We start from the raw sequence: 21,486 nt of genomic DNA, 5'->3' as shown, positions 1-21,486 counted from the left end.
TATATTTAATATCCTTAACGTTTGTTTCTATCTAATAAATAAACCTCTTTGTTAGTCAAAATTAATCGAATTTTTTAACATTTTATAAAAAATTGAATAAAAATTTATATTTATCCTTGAATGACTTGTTACTGACTTATTACAGGTCTAACAAGTATTTTCCTACCAAACTATACTTATATATCTTTATATGATAATGCATGTAAGGCAACATAAGGTAAATTTTGTTAAGAAAAGATTTATTTGATCGACTATGAATAAATAATAAATCAATCATGAAAAAATATAAATTTTTATTGAGCTGTTACTAATATCAACAAATGATGTGAATTTTTGATTAACGGAATGATTTATTTTTTACACCGAACTTCAGGGAGCGCAATGTAATTGTCTTATGATAATAACTTAGTGGTAACAAAAATATTATGGTTGATTATTATGATAATTTGTATTATCACTATAAATGCAGCAGAAATTATTGACTAAAATAATAATTTTATCCAAAACTTTTATCATAATAATTCTATTGTCACAAGATTAATATATGTCTTTTGGAGATCTTAAAAATTTATTACTTAATATTTATCCCTAACACTACATTTTGTTGAAGTGAAATAATGGGCGGGCCAAATTACCGGGTTCGGATTTAATAATACTCAAAAATATATTTAACTTTTACTTAGTGCAAATATTTATAAAAATAAATTGTATATTTAATATAATAATAACTTATAGATACTTAATAACAACTTTAACTTCTTTTAAAAAAGTTATGTTTATCAATCAAAGAAAATGAAAATTTAATCGACTTTCGCGAGTTAGATTAGTTGGCTTGAAGCGAGTCGGGCGAGAGGGGTTTGAGGCGAGGCGAAGCAAATCTCTAATCTAAATAGAGGTGGGTCGGGGCATATTCGAAGCTACATTACGATAGATTTCAGATCTTATAAATATTAAGTGGAGTAAGGGGTGAGTAACAATTTATCCTCTTGTGATATTGAAAATGAGCATATTATCCCTCTATGAAAAAATATAGCAATTTACCCCCTTATACTTTTTAAAATGAAGCAATTTACCTATACAAGGAGTTAAATTGCTTCATTTTAAAAATTATAGGAGGGTAAATTATTCTATTTTAAAAAATATAAGGAGGTAAATTGCTATTTATTTTTTCATAAGGGAGTAATTTGCTCATTTACGATATCATAAAGGGATTGTTTGTATTTTTTCCATGGAATAAGTCTCGAGTTCAATAAAACACGGCGTAAATTGGTCTGTTTGGCATTCTTGAAAAATTATTTTTTTCACCATCAAGTGTAAATAAGTCTCTTCTGAATAATTTTTATTTGTTTTTCAAGAAACAATAAGTTTAATTGTTTGATAACCTAATTAATAATTAATTAAAGATGGGAAATAACATAATCAAGTACAAAAATGAGCAGAAAGTGCGGGAAAGAGCGGAGTCTGAGTAGGCAACCATATGAGGTTTCGAGCCCATTTCCCTGACGATGAGCAAAAGGGCAAACCATTTGGAGATGGAGGCTGAAATTGAGCAGCTTGTCACCATGGGTTTCCCCACTGACCTCGCCGCCCAAGCCATGGCGGCCGCCGGCGGGAACCTCCTCAAAGCCACCGATTGGCTTCTCAATCAGAATAACCACCACCCTCCTCCGATTGCTCAAACTCCCACTCCCCCATCATCCAATTCCAGCCCTCCCGTTGTCCAACCCAAGATCGATCGCTTTTTCCACTTCCACCCCAAGAAAGACCAGACCCAACAAGAGTCCGAAGAGATTGAGGGAGATGAACAGTCCCACTCGTTGGTTCATCCCAGAAAGCGTCAAAAATTGGCTGAAAATCAAGAAAATATCCAGAAACCCTCTCCGGAACCTCCGCCCCCGCCGCTAGCGGAGAGAATGCGGCCGCGCGTGCTCGACGAAGTGGTGGGACAGGACCACCTCCTGGCAAGAGACGCCCTCCTCCGCTCGGCGATCGGCTGTGGCCGCCTCCCCTCCGTCATCCTTTGGGGCCCACCCGGGACCGGCAAGACCTCCATCGCCAAGGCCATTGTGAGCTCCTGTGGCGGGTTTGGATCTTCTTCCTACCGATTCGTTTCTCTCTCCGCCGTGACTTGTGGGGTAAAGGATGTCAGGGAGGCTGTGGAGGAGGCCAGAAAATCGAAGTTGAAAACTAGCAAAAGTACTGTTCTTTTTCTTGATGAGGTCCACAGGTTCAACAAAGCGCAGCAAGATTCATTTCTGCCCGTAATAGAAGATGGGAGTATAGTGTTCATCGGCGCCACCACGGAGAACCCGTCGTTCCATCTGATCACGCCATTGCTGTCCCGCTGCAGAGTTTTAACCCTCACTCCGTTGAAACCCCATCATATAACAATGCTAGTGAAACGAGCCGTTTTTGATGAGGACAGGGGACTGGCTGCAAGCCTAAAGCGATTGGTTAAGTTCGAAGTAGATGATGATGCAACAGAGTTTTTATCTTTGCACTGTGATGGAGACGCCCGGGTGGCGTTGAACGCCCTTGAGGTCGCGGCCACGACTGCCTCTGCACGAGCCAAAGAATGTAGTACCGATGAGGATTCACGGGTTTTGGTTGTGGTTTCTGTAGATGAGGTTAAAGAAGCATTGCAGTGCAAGCATTTGGCCTATGATAGAGCCGGGGAGGAGCATTACAACCTCATAAGCGCCCTCCACAAGTCAATGAGGGGGAGTGATGCCGATGCAGCTATTTATTGGCTGGCAAGAATGGTAGAAGGAGGTGAAGAGCCGCTCTACATTGCACGTCGGCTTATTAGGTTTGCGAGTGAAGATGTGGGCTTGGCTGATCCCCAAGCTCTAACCCAGGCCGTTTCTTGTTACCAAGCATGTCATTTCATAGGGATGCCAGAGTGCAATGTTATACTTGCACAGTGTGTCGCATATTTGGCTTTGGCACCTAAGTCGGTTGCTGTATACCGAGCGATGGGATCTGCACAGAAGGTGGTGAAGGAATCGATAGGACAGAATGAGGGGGTGCCGCTCCATTTGAGGAATGCACCGACAAAGCTAATGAAGGATCTTGGTTATGGGAAGGGATATATATATCCTCCTGATAATCCTGACTCGTCATCACAGGCGTATCTGCCTCCGTCGCTTGAAGGTTACAAATTCCTCCATTGGCCATAGAAATTCGAAGGTGTCTTGTAGTCGTATAGGACGAGGTTGTGATACTTAGTTTTTGTTATTTTAGATGTGGTCTTGTTTTCATGGAGCTGGAATGCTAGGAAGAGATGTGCCTGATCAAGACTTCAATCTATGAGTAGTTTGTTCAGTGAATGGATTGATGTACACAAATATGAAGCATATTAACTTGGAAGATGGTTTTCTTTGAGTACAAATGGGGGTTGGGGACAACCATAAGTTTGGTTGAAACAAGCCAATAGCTTATGGTTGGAGACTGATTGTACTCCAAGGCAAAAGAAGGGCTTTTGTACTTGGTAGTTCTCAACATGGAAAAAAAAGAATTGATACGTGATTGGTTATTTTTTTTTAAATACACATTAATTATATTACAGTTATTATGTAATTTGTTCAAATCCAACTAACGATCACAATGAATGTGATATGCGAGCAAACACTTAAATAATTCTGTTTCAAATTTCATTTTCTCATTGAAGAAATTACAAAGTTAATTCAAACTTAGAGGGTATATATGCTTTTCAAAATATCTCATTAGATTTGAAAGCTTCTAGTAAACAGTTGGATAAGGTCTTCTCTAAAGAGCTTATAAGTTTTAAATAAGATATTAGAATTTTATAAACTCTTTGAAAAATTAAAAATACAAAGAAAATAGAGCAACCCATTGTTATTTTAAGATTTTTTAGTTTTTTCTTTTTTTTCTATTTTAACATCTTGAGAGACGAAAACACCTAAAGCTAGCAGCAGGGCGACTATGCTAGATTTAACATCTCTAAACTTTTAAAAATATCTCACAAGATATATGAACTCGTAATATGTTCTGAATAAATTTAGCTACACACCGTCTTAATTTGGAAAGAAAACGTGAAAATGAACAGAAAAACATAAAAGCAATTTTTCATTATCTTATCCTTTCTTACAATGCATAGTTTCATTATATGGTTCTATCATATGCTATGGTGAATCACATTTCATTCCTGGTATAAGAAAGAGAATTCTGAATTACGAGAAAAGATGAAATAAACCAAAGAGAACTTCTGACAAATTGAGGTTTTCCCTTTGTCACTTTGCTGGTAACATCCGTTAGATCAAGACAACTATTTGTACACTCGCCATCGAATGATGGTAAAAAGGCAAATTACAAGAGATACAGAAAATAATAAAAAAAAAAAACAGAAGGTCACTTATCTCAGGACAGATTTATATACCCTTTCCATCTAAATTACATTTAGCTAGTTCTAGGGAAAGCAAGCAGAGTCTGCCGTCTATGGACATCCCTAGCAAAGCTCATACGAGGAAGTATGAACGAAAGTGATGATGAAAAATAACTCCTTGAATTTTGTTGCAATGGAGTTGGCCATCACAGTAAGGAACAGATTTCAACCTACCACTTCTTCTGAGTTGAGAAAAATGTAGTTTCTTAGAGTTGTAAAACTCCCGGATCACTATGAAACAGAATTTTCAAAAAGTTGCTAATGCTATATATACAAATGGGATTTTATCAAGAATTGCCAGCAACCTCTGCTGCACGTTGCCTCATCATTTCCATAACGGCAGCTCTTCGTCGTGAATCAGACTGCTGTTGCAGCCTTCTCATATGCTCCTTCAAGTCCCTGCATCAATCGTGAGAGAATTTAGAAGCATGATTTTCCACACTAAAGGAAAGATGGTAGAGGAGAGAGCAGGGCACTGTCGATGTAGCAAGAGGATTTTTAGAACACACCTGCAACGAGGTACAGTGCACTGGGATTCTTTGCATGCTCGAGCATGAAGCTGAAGGAGGTACCACATTTTCTTACACAAATGACAACCTCCAGAAGCACGTACTTTGCACAGCATACCATGGCGGAAAAGTCCCTTCACTTTGCGACAATTTGGATACTGGCAATGTGGAGATCGACATTGAGAAGCATGCACCAGGAGATCAAGCATTTTCCTAAGCTGCAAGAATGAATAAAAAATTTCATGTCATGAAATCTGAGCCAAGAATTTAATGCTTCCATGGATAGGTCATGTAAACAACCACGCGAGTTATTAACCATCTCGACTTTGATTTCATGATTGTTCCAGCACCTTATAGAAATTGATCTGTAACTTCCACATAATCCCTCTGAAAGAACTAAAGGATCTCCCACTTATGTTAACCATTAACCAATTATTTACTTGGGTGGTGGATTTTTCAAGTGCTTTGACAGATGTAGTTGATGGTTTGTCACAATTTTATGTTTTCTTGATCATTCTGATGAGGTGCATAAATGCTTAATGGACAAGTCATCTCAAGTAATCAGATAGATAAAAAAAGGAGAGTGGGTTGTTGTATAATCTCTCTTTAGAAAGTTATGAAGAACACAATAAAATACAGAAGACAGATAAGACAAAATAAAAGCTCCGAGCAATGTGAAAAGAATGAAAATAAGGAAAGCACTAGTTACCTGCATAACTCTCAATTGCCTAGCTTCTTTGTTCTGTGCATCGTGATCATTAGATTGGTTGTTGCTCAATTTATGAGGATGATCTCTTCCTCCATCCTTCTCATAACAAGCATTGCATACATCATAATCAGGGCATGTATCACATCGCCAACCATGCCCAGCTTCTATGTCAAGGTGGCATGTAGCACATGACGTCACAAATGCTGGGGCAGTAGGATTGTGGAGATGATAGAGAACCATCATTGAAGAATGCTTAGCTCTGCGAAGAGTATCATATTGATAATGGTTTCCTTGACAAAGGCTCAGAAATGCCTGTCTTGTGTCAAAGAATTCACTCTCCAGAATTTCATTATCTCTGGTATCATCGGGGACTCCAGTGATTTCCACCTGCACATTTGTAAACTTCTTATTCCAAATCCTAAACTTATGCGAAACACGTGGAGTAATAAATACCAAACAAAAAGTCAGCCAAAATCATGATCCTATAGGCTTACAGGATAAAGTGCATGTTTGTCCTTTTGATTAATAGGATGTCTCTCCCTGTGCTCACGTTTTTGCTCCACATCGTAGCAACTGAAAAGGAAAATAGGTTTGATAAATTCAATGGCACAATTTAATGCATGTTGTTATTCCTGGACATGATTGATGAAGCCTAAACAGATGTATTCGCTGCAGAGAATTGAAAGGTTGATATGTCAATCTGTTGTTATTCTTGCAAGCAACAATTTACTTATAAACTGAACCAAAACAAAGCTTGAATGAAAAACTATAAGAACGCAAGAAAGTGGAAGAAAATAGTTCGGACTAAAATCACATCCAACAAAAGATGCATCAATCATATTATACACCAATTATATCATGTCTTCAACTAAATAATTTAGGGACTTGCGCTCTCATTCTCATAAAGCACCTAGACCAGACAGGTGCTTAACAAGTGAAAAGGTCATCACAAACAACAAAAGAAATCCGAATAGTAGATCCGACGAAGAAATCACACATCAATAAACTAAGAGAAACGACAACATCAAATTTGTTACTTCTTGTCACTCTACATATTTGAGTTGCTAAGCACAAATTGCAAAACTTTTGATATTGAATTGTTTGAAATTTCCTTACAAATTCTATCCTCAGACCCGACATCCTAAGACAAAATATTAGACTGATAATCTCAACTGTACACAAAATAAGTATCACAAAAGCACAAAAATCAACACAAGTTATTTCATTTCTCTGTAATGTTTTTTCCTATAAGAGCAGTCAGTCACACTTAACGATCATGATTTCTTTCTTCTCTTTGAATAGCCATAATGTCTCCATCAAGCATATAGAAAGATTGACAGATGTGCTTGATTCATGATACCAGAAATTAAACATTACTCTAGAAAAATGAATAGACACGATGAAGTTTTACTTTAATAAGACAAAAGCCCTTAGAATCCTTACTTGTTGCAAAGCTGGAAGTTTTTGCACTGTTTGCAAGACCAACGATTTCCAGAAACCATCAGAATGCAGCAGTGCGAGCATGCATGCTGTAAGTGAACCATGATAAAGTCTTCCTTCATTGGAGATATAGTCTCACCAAGCTACGGAAAAAATGAAGTTACAAAATAAGTGTCTTCACATGTACAATTAGATAAGGAGTCTAAGGACTATCAAAGAACCATAAAGAGTGGAAAGAAAAGATGAGGTTGAACAGACTAAATAATCCCTCAAAATAGCATCACCAGAGGTTAATCCTCAAATGTTGTGTTCTTTAGGGAAAAACAAAACTAGTTTTACCATATCAGATAGATACTCAAGCAAAAGTAAAGAAATTAGGGCAAAGAAATTACTTTATGCATTAACATCAAATCCTTTGATGCATTGCTAGAAAGATCAGTCTGGCCAGATGCCTTTAGAGCTCTTTTTGTAATGCTCTTTTTCATAAATCCCTTCTTATGCTGCTTTTTTCCATCCTCGTCTTGTTGCAGTTGATAGAGGATGTCCTCTGCAGCACCAGGCCAATAATCTCCATCAAAGTATGGCAGCCGAGCTGCAGTTACTTTTGCTTTGCATTCACCCGTAGAAACAAAGAAATGTTCATACAGATTAGTCAGATCGACTACAATATTTTCCTTTGAAGCTTTCCGCAACATGGACAAATACCTGAAACCAGAGATGAAATTCAGGAAAGACAATGGCATGCATAAGAACTCTTAATATGTTCAACAGCCTCAGAAAGTGACAGCAATCAAACTTACCACTCTCGAAGTTTATCAGATTTGGGTGTCTTTTGAATTTCTGGGTGGCAATACAAAATGTAGTCTTCACCCTTCAGTGGGGGGCAAGCCCATATATAACAGCTTGTAAAACCACGCCTTTTGCAATATTCCAAGTACCCAATCTGAAACGCAGATTAATGTTGAGTATTCAAACTACAAACGGTAACAAAGATTTGTTTCCTAAATACATCAGCTGTAGTAGCCATGCAAGAACAATAAAGTCAGAAACTTGCCAAAATTTCATGGTAGACAAATGTCCTAAGAGCTTCTCCTGTCACTGCTCTGACATCTGGCCTGAAATACTTAACAGAGTCCAGGTAAGAGAGGTAGACTCGGCGATGATTAGGCTGCTGACATTCAGATCCAAATTCTTGCACATACATGCCGAATAAGCATACTTCGACACCTTCAATTCTTTGAAATAACAGTATCACCTGAAAGATAGAAAATATAGTTTGAAGTGATATATTGATGACAAGCAGTAACAACTCAAAGATTTTACATAAACTACTTATCCAAGCTTAAATAAACCAACGAACTACCAGCTAACATGAGGAATAATTTCAAGCAACAAATCCACAGTCCTCAAGATAAATTAATAAAAAAGAAACACCAACAGAAGTACTAGTAACGGAAGGTCGAATTAAAAAACCTACTAAAAAAGTTTAACTTAGTATGTTCAGAACTCAGATGCGATCATTGCAATCCCTGCCATAAAATTTCTTGATGCTGATACAAGGTACAAATTAAACCAAATATGCTAAATTAACATCTTTTCCATTTAATACAACTTCCTATGTGCAGCATCCATTTCTTTCCAAAAACAGAGAACAAATTCTAATAAGTGGACCCATTCAATCTACAACTCTTACATTTTCTATCACATAGTGTATACATCAAAAGAAATTAATACAAAGCAGGAAACAGAAGTCCATATTTCAGTCTGCCAAACAATTTCTCGTTCGTACGCCATACCTTAGATTTATATGGGAACTCTACTGGATAATTTTCCTCTTGGAAAATTTCAAGAAAGCGTGGCTTAACATCCAACTTTTTGTCCACTGAAGACACGACCCTTACAACAAGTGCTTCAGCTCCTGGTACCTGGCAGATTAATCACATAAATAAAAACTCAATCAAAAATACTCAGTAGTTAACACAGAAGGTACATAATGTTTTAGTGAATTTGGAGGTATGGAGACACAATTACAAAGTCCAAGCCAATATGTCAAATTTAATAAAAATACAGTGCGAAAAACAGTTTGATACAAAACCTGGAATTAATGCTAACACTGATTCAGTAAATATTTCCATCTGAAGGTCATACTAATTATAGTGATTAAAAAAACCTTTAAAAATCGTGAAATGTACAACCTCAAACATAAAATCACCCCTGGATACTTGAGAGTAGGAAATAGAACATAAAAGAAACATTGAAAAGTTATTTTGTTGATTTAAAGGGAAAAACAATTAGATGTGATACTTGTATGAAAATGGATAGAGTCCCCTAATACTGGTTAAGAAGTTATCCTTATTAGTCATAAAAGCTCAGCAGGAGTCGTTGGGTGAACTTTCCTTGAGGTGGTAAAGTCGGACTTCTTGGCAAGTCCCATAAAATATCAGCTAATTATGTCTCCATTAGTATCTCCAACACGTGCACATTAGATCAGAACATTCAACTGGAATATTTTAATAGGAAAATACAGCTGATACTACAAATAAGTAAACAAGATCACCTCATCATAACTTTTTCCTTGAAGCCTAGCTCTTTCATGCCTCTCATGCTTCAGCTTCGCAAATAATCTTTGCTCCAAGTGATCACTCAAATTTGTTCTAGGCAGATCCTTTGCTCCAAGAACAGCACTCTGTGGCAACGGCACACGTTCTCCTCTTTCTACTTCTGCCATATAACAATTCGGACAAGTGTACTCAGCTTGCCCACCATCGTTTCTTCTGCCATTGAACAATGCACATATTTGATGTTGCCAAGCTTCGCACTTGTCACATTGAACCCACTGCAAAAATAAATTTTTAGTATCTTGTGGGACTATCTCTCATATAAAAAAGCATTTGCAAGTAAATGTGACATACCCACTCTTCAATTTCCTCATCGTTTTTCTTCTTCTCTGCCCTTGCCTTTGGAAGAGTAGCTCCATCTACTACAATGGTGTCTCCACGAGCATCATTATAACATGGAATGCAGAAGCAATGACGAGTTTCACCAGCTCCAATGGTGTAATACATGGCATTTCTTTTAATGCGAGCACCACAAGGTGTACAATATATAGGAGGAGGTTCAAAGGTGAGCTTTTCAACCGCACACAACTGGCAAGAATTTTCACTCATTGAGTGCTCCATTGCTTGATTTCTTTCTGCTTTTGCTTTGCTCTGTGGAAACAAAGACAAGTTAATTTTCATCATTGTGAAGGTTATGACTCCTTCAAAGAGCATATATGGTGCATAATGCTTCTTGCGAAGGTAAAGTCATAAATGAGTGAGATTGAATCAAGAAATGCCACTTATAAAACCCACTTCTCCTCCAAACCAAAGAGGTTCGAACAAAAGCAAGGTAACAAATAAAAGAAAAATAAAAACCAAAAACTTGTTGGTCAATACACCGAATACTAATTAGTAAGAAATCCACAGGTAACCTAGAGAAATAGCTCAACCAAGTCGCATTCCTTAACATTTTTTTCTGTAATCAACAATTCTAAGCCTAATAAAGAAATGGTCATTCTGGTATCTTGAAAGCCACTTTTAACTTTTTCAATTCCCTAATGATCACCTCCCCACCCAGAGAGAGAGAAGTGTCAAACAAAGAAACTAAGGCAAAAAGAACTTAGATGCTTCCCAATTCCGGCTTCTTGGACAACTGCATTTCAAATTTCTAGTTAATGCTTATGATGAAACTTCTGAATCCATCCAAGCAGACAAACTAAAGCAGAAAGAACTCAGATGCTTCCGGATTTTGCTTACTTGGAAAACGGCATGTCACATTATAGTCCATACTAATGATGAAATATTCATGAAAATTCTTTGAGGTGCTAACAGTAACGTTCAGGAGCCTAGTTATGGTCATTTCTTGTTAAACACAAAACATGTTACACCAAGCAGAATATCAATGTAAGTGTTGGTCTAGCAAGATAGACAAAACATATGCATACAAGACTGACCTGGCCTACCCACTGTCTAAGGCCCATAATGTGCTCACGGACTTGTTCTGGGGTGAACAATTCTATCATTGATACTCCCTTTATTTTAGGCTTCCCGGACTTGGATGTATTCCCGGTAGGTGCTGAAGTGTTTTCCAGCTTAGCCTGCCCCATTTCCTTATCAGCCTTAATGACCTCCTGCCCAGCAAATCCAGCAGGGTTATTTGCCGCAATAGGACCACCTTCAGGACTTTGGATGCAGACATCATCCAAGTTGTCCTTAATTTTGGTATTCTTCGGACTTAACTGTCCAAATGCAACACTTCCAGGAAGCTCCATCTTGACTTCAGAAGTTTCAGATTTCATTGGAATATGTGAATCATGATGCTGTTCATTATGATGTGCATCCTGAACATGATAATCATTAATGTTAGAAGCCAAGGCAACAGTGCGTTCACTTTCAGGGACAAGAATCTGGTGGTCTTGTTCAATTTTAATGCGCTTAAGAGGAGGTTGTAAATCTTCTGGAGTTTCAGCTGCCATTTGATCCGTCTTTGCAGTTGATTGTCCAATTTCAGCAGTATCAAGGGAATTACAAGATCCGTTGACTGAACTAGGCAACCCAGAAGTGAGATCAGAACGAGCAAATGCCTTCAATTGTGCCTGCACAAAATCCTTCACAGGAACACATACAGGGCAGTTTGTATCACGGCAGCGCCTGTGATGATTGATTAAAACCCTCGTAGCCCGGCAACGAGGGTACGTACACTGAAAGACATCGCAACATTCCATATGTTTCAACAGCTTCTGAACCGTTAAGCAATGAGGATCATGGCATTTGCCTTCTGGGGCAGGACATCGACGAGCATGTCTCAAAAACAGCAGCCATCTCTGTTGGTTCCTGAACTGTCGTTCACGAGTAATGTTACTAGATCGACATCCAGCTTCACCTATGTTCAGAGGTTGCGACCGTGAAGGGTCAGATTGGCCATTCAGTGATTCTTCCGAGGATAAATTATTTGGTTGAGCTCCAGCTTGCCCAGTTAACCTGTGATGAAAACCATCCTGCATAGTTTGATCAAGTGGGAGTCTTCCTGATACATTAGATGCAACTTCGGACTTGGAATGCCATTGACCATGGTACGCTGCATCTTGTTGGATGCCACCAGAAAGACCAGAAAAATCACTTTGAGGGTCAGCAACAATTTGCTGTGGATTCAACGACTGCTGCATCTGCTCTGAAGCTTGATCTAGTGAAGAACAGACATCCAGGGGACCAGATGGCTGAGTGGTTCTAGAATGGTCATCCATAGAGTTCTGTTGCAACTGATTCTGCATATCAGAAACCAGGAAGGGTTTTGAAGATTCTGACTGTAGACCGTCATCAGGATGATCTGTCCCCATACCAGACTTTGCCTCAGAAACTATATTTGATGATGGCTGGGACTGGCTGAAAGAATTACTCTTTAACAAAAGCTGGTTTTGCATTTGCATTTTCTGTTGAACTTGATGCTGAGCAAGTTGCCTGTGCTGAAACTGATGGGATGGCTGTTGAAACTGTTGATGTTGATGAGGTTGGACCAGATTTTCTTTTACTAAATACTGTGACTGAAAATTCATTCTTTCAGGTTGATCAAGTGCTTGAGGCTGCATATTTGTTTTCGGCATGGATGGCATTGATACAGTATTCAAGCTTTGGTTGTTTATCATTGATCCAACATTGGTCACAGGAACATACAAGTTCCTGGATCCTGAAGCATCAGCCGCACAAATTCCATATCCATCACCTGTCAAGCATAAGTGTTGAAGTGAGTATACAATGTAAAACTCTATATTTAATTAAAAAATATTTTTGCATCACCTCTCCTGGCACGCATACGGAGTGGCAAAGACAGAGAGAAAGGGGGGAGAAAGCATGGAGTCAGTAGTGAAGAGAGAGTCAAGAGAGAAACAGAGTACCCTGCATTACTGGTTGTTGATGTTGATCAAAATGCTGATGCAAGGGCTTCGTGGAGTTTCCATATATGTTTCCTGTTAAATGACCCTCGGTGGTTCCTGGATTCATCGCGGATATATTTTTTCCTGTCATCCCCAACCCTCCAGTTAATGGCCCACTTGATAATCCAAAGGACTTCTGCTGCAATGTAGATCGGATTCCACCACCCATATGCCCACCAATATTGTGTAAGATGCGACTATTTTGCCCACCAGCATGCTGCTTTTGTAGCATAGGCTGTGATGCACTTGTAGATTCAACAGCAGGACATACACCAACACTATTTGATGATTCCATGTTCATGAGAGTGTCGTTACTAGCATTACTATTTATGTCATTATTATTAGAATTATTAACTCCAGGAGTGGGGATCATTTGACTTGTGATTCTGTGCACACCTGTGGATGTCATCGTGTTAGTTCCCCCAGTATTGACTGAGAAAACAGGTGATGACTGTTGATACCCACCAGCCAAAGCTCCTGCAGAACATAATTTGTGAAAAAGAGTTGTAAGTCATGTGATATTCCATAGATCACAAGACTAAATAACACAAAACAAACTAAAAGAACCACCGTGCACACTCCCGGAAGACCCATTTCGAGTTGGCAAGAAGTTCCCAGAATTGACTGTAGACTGTGCAACTGAGCTGGAGCTATTGGTGGCGACAAGAGAACTATCCACAGATGAAGTCCCAACCATGCTTGAATTCCCAGTTTGCTGAAACCCAGGAGTTGGAATCATTGTACCAGCAGGTGGAAAAGAATTAGCATGTGAAAACTGCTGGTTGTGGTTGCTCGTAGGGAAGCGCTTAATCAGAATGTGCAAACGACTTTCCAAAGTTGCCAGGTTTAGATACTCCTCCTGAAAAATAGAAGCAATACATGAGATTAAAATATTCAAAGGGCTTGATCAAAAGTATTTCACTAATATATGTTGGAATTCCACAAAATCCAACATTTTATGAATCCTTGGAATTCGATAAGCATATGTTATACACGAAAAGCATAATTTGATAAGGCAACTACAAGAAAAAAGAAAATGGAAAAGTAACATGCCTTTGTCGTAGCACTCTTGAACAAACCCTCCTCTAGGCGTTTCACTAAATCGATCATTTTCTTAGTAGGTACTTCATGAGATTGTTGACGCCGCAGCGTTAGAAATTCCCAGCTGCAGAAGAGAAAATTTAAAACTTCAGCAGGTTCATCGAGCATGAAATTTCATTGATAACAGCATTTATGAAGTGAACTTTGGCACTTCACAAAACAACAAAAACACCACCAATAGAGGAGACAAGTTAGTAAAAGAGCATTCAATACCGACTAGCGGAAAAGGATAATACATCATTTCCTAGACGCGAATAAGAAACAGATGCACATATCACTATATCCACTATCTCTATTCAGCGGAAATTAGCATAGCAATCACGTAAAAAGAGCAGTCAAATTTTTTTCAACGTTAAAAGAACCCATAATCATACAAACAGAACACAGAAGAAGCAACAAACATCTGCTTGACCAGTGAATCTTCCTTAAAAACTTCCACGAATACAACTTTTACCTTTATCAAGGTATTAAATGTTATTGTGATAAGTACCATAAAGAAGAAATGGAGCGGGTTAGTTTTCCAAGGCCAGAAAAAACTGATTGTCGGAAACTACACCTACACGTGTCCCTCATTGCTCAAATATTGTCATAATGCAGAAAGATGAAATAAAAAAGAGCAAGTTTAAGCAAATTGACATGCAGTTATTAAGCTTCTCCAGCATTCAGTTGCATATACTATCAACAAATCAGCAAAAGGTAAACATGAGTTATTTTAAAATCATAGAGAAACTGCCAAAGGCTATAATACCACATCAATCTGCAGAGAACACAGACACCTGCAAATTTTCAAACATGTGTTGCCAGAGAATGTTGTTTTACCAAATTTTCTTATTTTTATCACGTAGTGTCGTAAGTTTAATTATAACGGCTATAACAATCACTATTTGAAAGTATATCTTTGATTGACATAAATAAGAAGTCTTACATCTTCTCTTGCATATATCTCCGTGTTTTCACAATCTCTGGGTCCATACTTTGGACATTACGAGGAACGCTAGGATTTTGCATCTGGCCGGAAACAGGATTTCCATTTTGGTGTGGTAACCCAGGCAACATAGCACCAGCTTGGTTAGATACCTGTCCAGAAATCTGCCCTGGATGGTGCTTTTGTAAATTCATCCTTATCTTAGACCAATAAATATTGCTTCATACCATGAAATCAGACTTCCTACAAAAAAACACAAAAACCTAACTAAGTTATGCAGCTCTCTCTACTGAAGTCTCATCCGCAACAAGGCTAGTCAACTCCGATGGGAAACAATGGAACATCCGAAGTTGGACCTGAAAAGCAAACAACAAAAATTTAAAGGAAAATACAAAAAGAGAATCATTTTAGTTAAAATTATGAAAACATTGCAAATTCATCAAGCCTACAACCCTCTTTTCAAGAAAAGAGACAGTAAGAAAACATTCCAAAAAGAGAAGCATCTAATAAAGATCCAGAAGCACATACTGATTGATGGCTGCATAAATTCAACACAAATTTGCATTTGCTAGCCTACATTGATGTGCACAGTCCACTTCTTCTAGTGAATCTAGTCCCATATACTAATATATTTAGATTGTCCAACAATAATCAATGCAAAATAATTTCACCCTTCACTTCATAGCAATTTCCCCCCATAAAATTATAGGAGAGGAAGGGACTTCACGAGAATGCCTATCCCTCACAAGATACTCCAGGGACGGCACCTACAAACTGCTGATTACGTCAGAATACAAATGGATTTCTTTTAATAGTTCCATAACATCATCTAATACTGAACTTATTGTATCCAGCTTAAGAAAATGCAGAACCTGAATGCCCAGCTCTTAGATACTGGAAATATACAATCAAAATGATCAATCAGAATACAAAAGAACAAAACAATTTTTCACTTTACTGAGCAGCATCGGTACCATTTATAGATGATGAAATCAAGTAGCAATTAATACTCATCCGCCTCTGCCTCCCAAAAAACAAAAAAGAAGAAAAGGAGAGAACACACAAAATCTACAAGAAATTTAAGCTATTGCACACAATCTAGGCTTTCAACTCTCCCACATCAAACAAAAATGCAACCAAATTTATGGCATTGAATTTTCCAGGAGCCTGATCACATGCATAATCACATACAAAGAGAGCAATTACCCATGCATACGTATTGGGCAGGCTGAAATAACTGCATATATCTGATAAACTCAAAATTCAGATGAAAATCATTGAAATCGGAACAAGCTAGGGTTTCATCAAATTGGGGGAAATCAAATTAGGGCATCAATTCTCGTCAAACCAATGCTGGATTAGCAATTGGGTAAAGCTTGATTGGAAGCAACAATTAAATCAAACATACAACAAAAACTCACGGAAAATCACAGAGCGCGCCAAAAACTGATAGCACGGGGAACAGATAGTCGAGCGAACAGATACAGAAGCGAATAAACCGCACAAATCCCAACGAGGCAGCCGTCGCTGCGCCTAAACTTAACCGGCGTCGCGCCGAGGTTACGGCGGAGAACGGTGATTTTTAGAAGAAAGGGGCTGATTCCAGAATTTGGGTATTTTGTTAATTTCCGAGTGTAGAATGGGCGGTATTTAACTTTTTTTTTTTTTTTTAACTTTTCTTTTTCCGATGGATTTCTGTAGCCAAATTACGTATTATCTCTATATGTAATATTGCGGATTGCCCCTCCCACAATATTCGTTTTCCAATTTGACCCCAATAATTCCATATATATTTCAATTGCCCCATCATTTGAGACTTTTATGTCATTTCAAATAACTTGAGGGTTTTAAACTAGAAATACTAATAACTCTTACTACACGTCAATACATGTCCATTAAGAATCAATTCAACACAGATTACAGAAAATTCGAGAAATCTAAGCGTTTCGATTAAATAAATTATTATGAAAACTTAAAACTGACGATGAATATGAGAAATCTTTCTTCAGTGTAGTGTGGAATTGTAATATTGGTTATGCAATCCTACACATAATCTCACATGTATGACTGTAATCCTTCTTTTTAAATTACAACTATCTAACTTTTTATATTTCTGTCCTAGAAAAAAAATTTATAACAATTTAACCCCTGAAAATCAAATTACTAATTTCAAAAGAAGTTAGCAATCATCAAATTACTACATTTTGGAACTATTATGAAAATCTTTTATGCCATAAATATAATTTCATTTAAAAGTTAGTAAGTTGCCAGCATCTGACTTCTAATGAAATCTTTTTATAATATTTGGATCTAAATTTATTTTTTGATGCTATTATAATAAAAAGAAAAGAGTATTGCACTTAATATTTTTTTTCTTATTCTTTATTTTTTTACAAACACGTAAATATTATTTTTTTTTTTTACTTTCGTGCACGCATTAAGTGCACTGGACTGCTAGTTTAAATTATTGATGGGTAAAAACATCGATGTAAAAAATAAAAAAAAATTCGACTAGATTATGGACTGATAATGCCAAAAAGATTAGCTAAAAAATGGGAAAAATACAACTACAAGCAACCCCCTCATGATATTACCCCCTTATGAAAAAACAAATAGCGATTTACCTCCCTGTACTTTTTAAAATACAACAATTTACCTCCCTATGATTCTTAAATGAAGCAATTTTTTACCTCCCTATATAAGGAGGTAAATTGCTTCATTTTAAAAAGTATAAGAGGGTAAATTGCTATATTTTTTTTTAATAGGGGATAATGTACTCATTTTTAATATCACATGGGAGTAAATTGCTATTCACCCAAAAAAAAAAAAAAAAACCCGTGAAGTGGTAGGGGGAAATAAGAAAAATAACATTCAAATATTCAAAACTTGTAAATAGGAGAAGACTTCAAATATTATAAGAAATGATCTCATTTCATCTAATGCAAAAAATAAAAACTTGGTTGTATGAATTCTTTTAGCAAAATAATTTGGTTGAATTAGTTTTCTATTTTCTTGTTTTTGTGGTATAAATTTAAAACTTCTTTTTATGGACTTTCATATTAAATCCTAAAATAACTTTAAGATATTGTATTTATATTTTTATATTGTTATTATTTTAACATATTAATTTTTATTATGTCATAATTATGATATCACTTGTTGGAGCACGATTGACTCGACGATCGAACCAGTGACCCTTGGCCCAAATCAAATTTCTGATTCGATCAATGGTCCGCGAGTTTTAAAATATTTGTAAATATACATTACAAAATAAACGTATGTATTTCCTTATAAATTTGTTATGTCATTGTTTCCCCTTTTCAAGTAAAATTTCAACATAAAGTATTATAGAAATAAATTTACATCTTTTGAGGTATATAAATCTGCAGGCACATTGGCATAAAGTAATTAAGATGGATTTGGTACTTACAATTAAAAATGTTGTGATTCCAACCAGTGCTACCTCCCAATACCATTTTGTTATGGTGCTTGCAAAACTTTGAGATCTGGCCTCCAGACACCAAGTGAACATTGAAGGAACTACTCGAAATGATCGCCGTTGTTTTTCCATCCATGGTAGTTGGAAATGGTTCCGGCGCATTAACCCTTTTTTCCGATTGGCCTTGCCGGTCCTGAGTTGTGTTTGTGTCGCTAACATTTCTCATCTTAAAGAAAAATTTTGAGAATCTAAAGCACATTTTTCCTTCTTCAATGGTTGAAGACGGAGGAAATTTGCATTTTTTTCTACCAGAATTATCAGTTTGAAATGAAACGCTCGATATGATATAAATTGGCTTAGGAAACCCCTAAATGCTATTGCGTGTTCACTGAAATGAAACTGAAAATCTCTTCTGGTTGCGTAATGTGTATTAAATAGCTATAATCTTCTTTTTCTAGCCGTTTTCGTTCACGCCAACCTATTCTCATATTACAAGTGTAATTTTGTAAATCAACATCGATTTCCACCATACGATATATATAAGATTACAAATAAGAAGAAATACTTGAATAATACGTTATAGAAATGTAAGATTACTATAATATGTATTTAATGAGGGAGAATACGTATAAAAGAAATAATTATTGTTTTAAAGAAATATGAAAACTTATACATTTCAAAAACTTAAGACCTGCTACATTCATCTAATGCAAGATAAAGGATCTCTCTATGATATTGCGAATGAGTAAATTAATTATTTATGAAAAAATTATAACAATTTAATCTCTTGTATTTTATAAAATGAAGCAATTTACCTCAAATGAGGGGGGCCAAGGTAGAAAAATTCATGCCCAATTCTTGATAATTCTATTACCAAGAACATTAAGTAATGGACATATTGCATGAGGCACAATTTCTTTCATCTAATGCAAATGTGCAAGATATATATATAATTACATATTTCATTGATGTTGGTCGAAAAATAAAGTTTATACAATAATTGATATTATTCAATCCAATTTAGTAGTCCATAAGGCATCACGAATAATTTAAATGAATACTATCTTTATTTTTGTGCAAGAATAGATTAATAGCAACCGACATGATCATAAAATACCCTGTTGAGCAACTTTATGACATATAATATCTCTTTGAACAACTTTATGACATTCATAAAAAATTTTCGACCTACATAAAAATAGGCATTATTTTGGATTTCAATAAGGCTCGACGATTAGTACAAATCATCGTACTTGTAGATAATCATGTTCACATACCGACGGCCAAATAAGTCAAGTATTGACATGATAGTTGACATGATAATCATTGCGTGTCTAGGACAATTCCGAGGTTGTTTTGATTGTTTCAAGCCGCAAACTAGATGAATTTGCATAACTTTCACTCTCACTTTCTTATGTATATTTCTTTCAGCCAAATAGAAAATGTAGGAATCATCTTAGACATGAGTTAAAAGACTTGGAGGCCCTTTGCAATAGTTGAAGTTATGTTTTTTCTCATCTATTCCACAAGAACATCATTCGTGCTGCTAGGAAATGGGAATGATGTTATTGTGTTAATTTTATAGGAGTAGTTTGTATATATTAACTTATGAGCAATATTATAGGAACACATCACAAGTTTTGAAAATCGATAACCTTAAACATTCATCGCAAAATAAGTAGCCATATCAATAATGTCAGTAATATATGTATTAAGTGACAATAATTTTATTTTGTCATAGTAATGAGTGTCATATTTTTAATTAGGATTAATTACACTTAGACCCCATTTAAAAATACAAAATTACACTTTCTCCTAAAGAAGTTTCAAAATTACACTTACACCCTTATGAGAATTCTCTGTTTACACCTGACCCTCTTTTGTTAGGGTTTGGACGTAAAATACTGATGTGCAACAAAAAAACTTTAATAAATTTTTAATTTTACCCATAATTTGACATTCTTATATAATATTTTTATACTTATAAGGAGGTAAATATAAAACATATAAAGTCAAAAGGTATAGCCATTGGACAACAATAGCGGTTTATGAGTGGAACAATTAGTCATTTTTTTGAGTAAATTACATTGACACCCCATTGAGGTTAGGCCAAAATACACTAAAACCCCTAGTTTTTATAAAATTATAGTTACACTCCCTTGAGGTTATAACTGTAATTACAACTACACCTCCTATTTAAACGAAAAACTTACACAATACCACCTGAAAAATATTATACTAGCACACCTCAGTGGAGGGTAGCTATAATTTTGTATGCACTAACACTCCTCAGGGGGTGCTGCTGTAATTTTGTAGAACACGTGAGGTGTTTGTGTAATTTAGCATAACCTCAAGGGTTATTAATGTAATTGAACCCTTTTTCTTTTACTTCCGATATATGGTGAGGTGAATATCATATTACCTATATTTTTTAAACACTAGATGAAGTACTTGAACAAGACATTTTCAAGAAATAGATACAATAATGATGTTAACCTCATCCATATATAAGAAGTAAAACAATATTTTCTCATTCATCTATATTTTCTATCTAATGACTATAATTTGAGAGCAATAATTCATTAATATGATACCCTTTTGGCTATATATATTAATATTAAATTTATCCCCTTACTATTATAAAAATATTACAGGAAAATGTTGAATGAGGGGTAAAATTGATCTATATTTTTCTTGCTAACATCAATATTTTTTATCTAAATCCTAACAGAAGGGAGTTAAGTGTAAATGAACAATGATTCTTTTTTTCGGAGGGGGGGGGGGGGAAGGGGGGTATGTAAGTGTATTCTTAAAACTTGTTTAGGAGAAAGTGTAATTCACATTTTTAGAAGGGGTGAAAATGTAAGTAGACCTTTTAATAATGATAATTATTTTTTAAAAATTATCACTAGCAATAATTAGTGACAAAAAATTATCCACAAAATTATAATTAAAACCACACTTAATTTGTGTCATTGAATTGTCAC

General features: G+C 36.2%; 2 protein-coding genes across 2 annotated transcripts; one reads left to right on the top strand and one right to left on the bottom strand.

The window, feature by feature from the left end:
- The first annotated feature begins 1,435 nt into the window (after nt 1–1,435).
- Nucleotides 1,436–3,369, top strand: LOC105178651 (AAA-type ATPase family protein). The gene has a single exon (XM_011102162.3). It carries the CDS (start codon nt 1,506–1,508, stop codon nt 3,177–3,179), a length of 1,674 nt encoding a protein of 557 aa, XP_011100464.2. The 5' UTR covers nt 1,436–1,505; the 3' UTR covers nt 3,180–3,369.
- An 857-nt stretch (nt 3,370–4,226) lies between these two features.
- LOC105178653 (histone acetyltransferase HAC1) lies at nt 4,227–16,722 on the bottom strand. Its single transcript, XM_011102163.3, has 17 exons — nt 16,482–16,722; nt 15,061–15,416; nt 14,088–14,199; nt 13,605–13,893; nt 12,996–13,511; nt 11,058–12,823; nt 9,976–10,272; nt 9,621–9,899; nt 8,860–8,988; nt 8,118–8,318; nt 7,864–8,006; nt 7,456–7,768; nt 7,067–7,206; nt 6,118–6,196; nt 5,624–6,010; nt 4,915–5,132; nt 4,227–4,804 (listed from the first exon to the last, which is right to left on the bottom strand). Exons 2-17 carry the CDS (start codon nt 15,252–15,254, stop codon nt 4,693–4,695), a joined length of 5,175 nt encoding a protein of 1,724 aa, XP_011100465.2. The 5' UTR covers nt 15,255–15,416; nt 16,482–16,722; the 3' UTR covers nt 4,227–4,692.
- Nucleotides 16,723–21,486: the final 4,764 nt, after the last annotated feature.

Source organism: Sesamum indicum, linkage group LG12 (genome assembly GCF_026168435.1).
Source record: "Sesamum indicum cultivar Baizhima isolate 11 linkage group LG12, ASM2616843v1, whole genome shotgun sequence".
Lineage (NCBI taxonomy): Eukaryota > Viridiplantae > Streptophyta > Magnoliopsida > Lamiales > Pedaliaceae > Sesamum > Sesamum indicum.
This window is presented reverse-complemented; position numbering and strand designations above follow the sequence as displayed.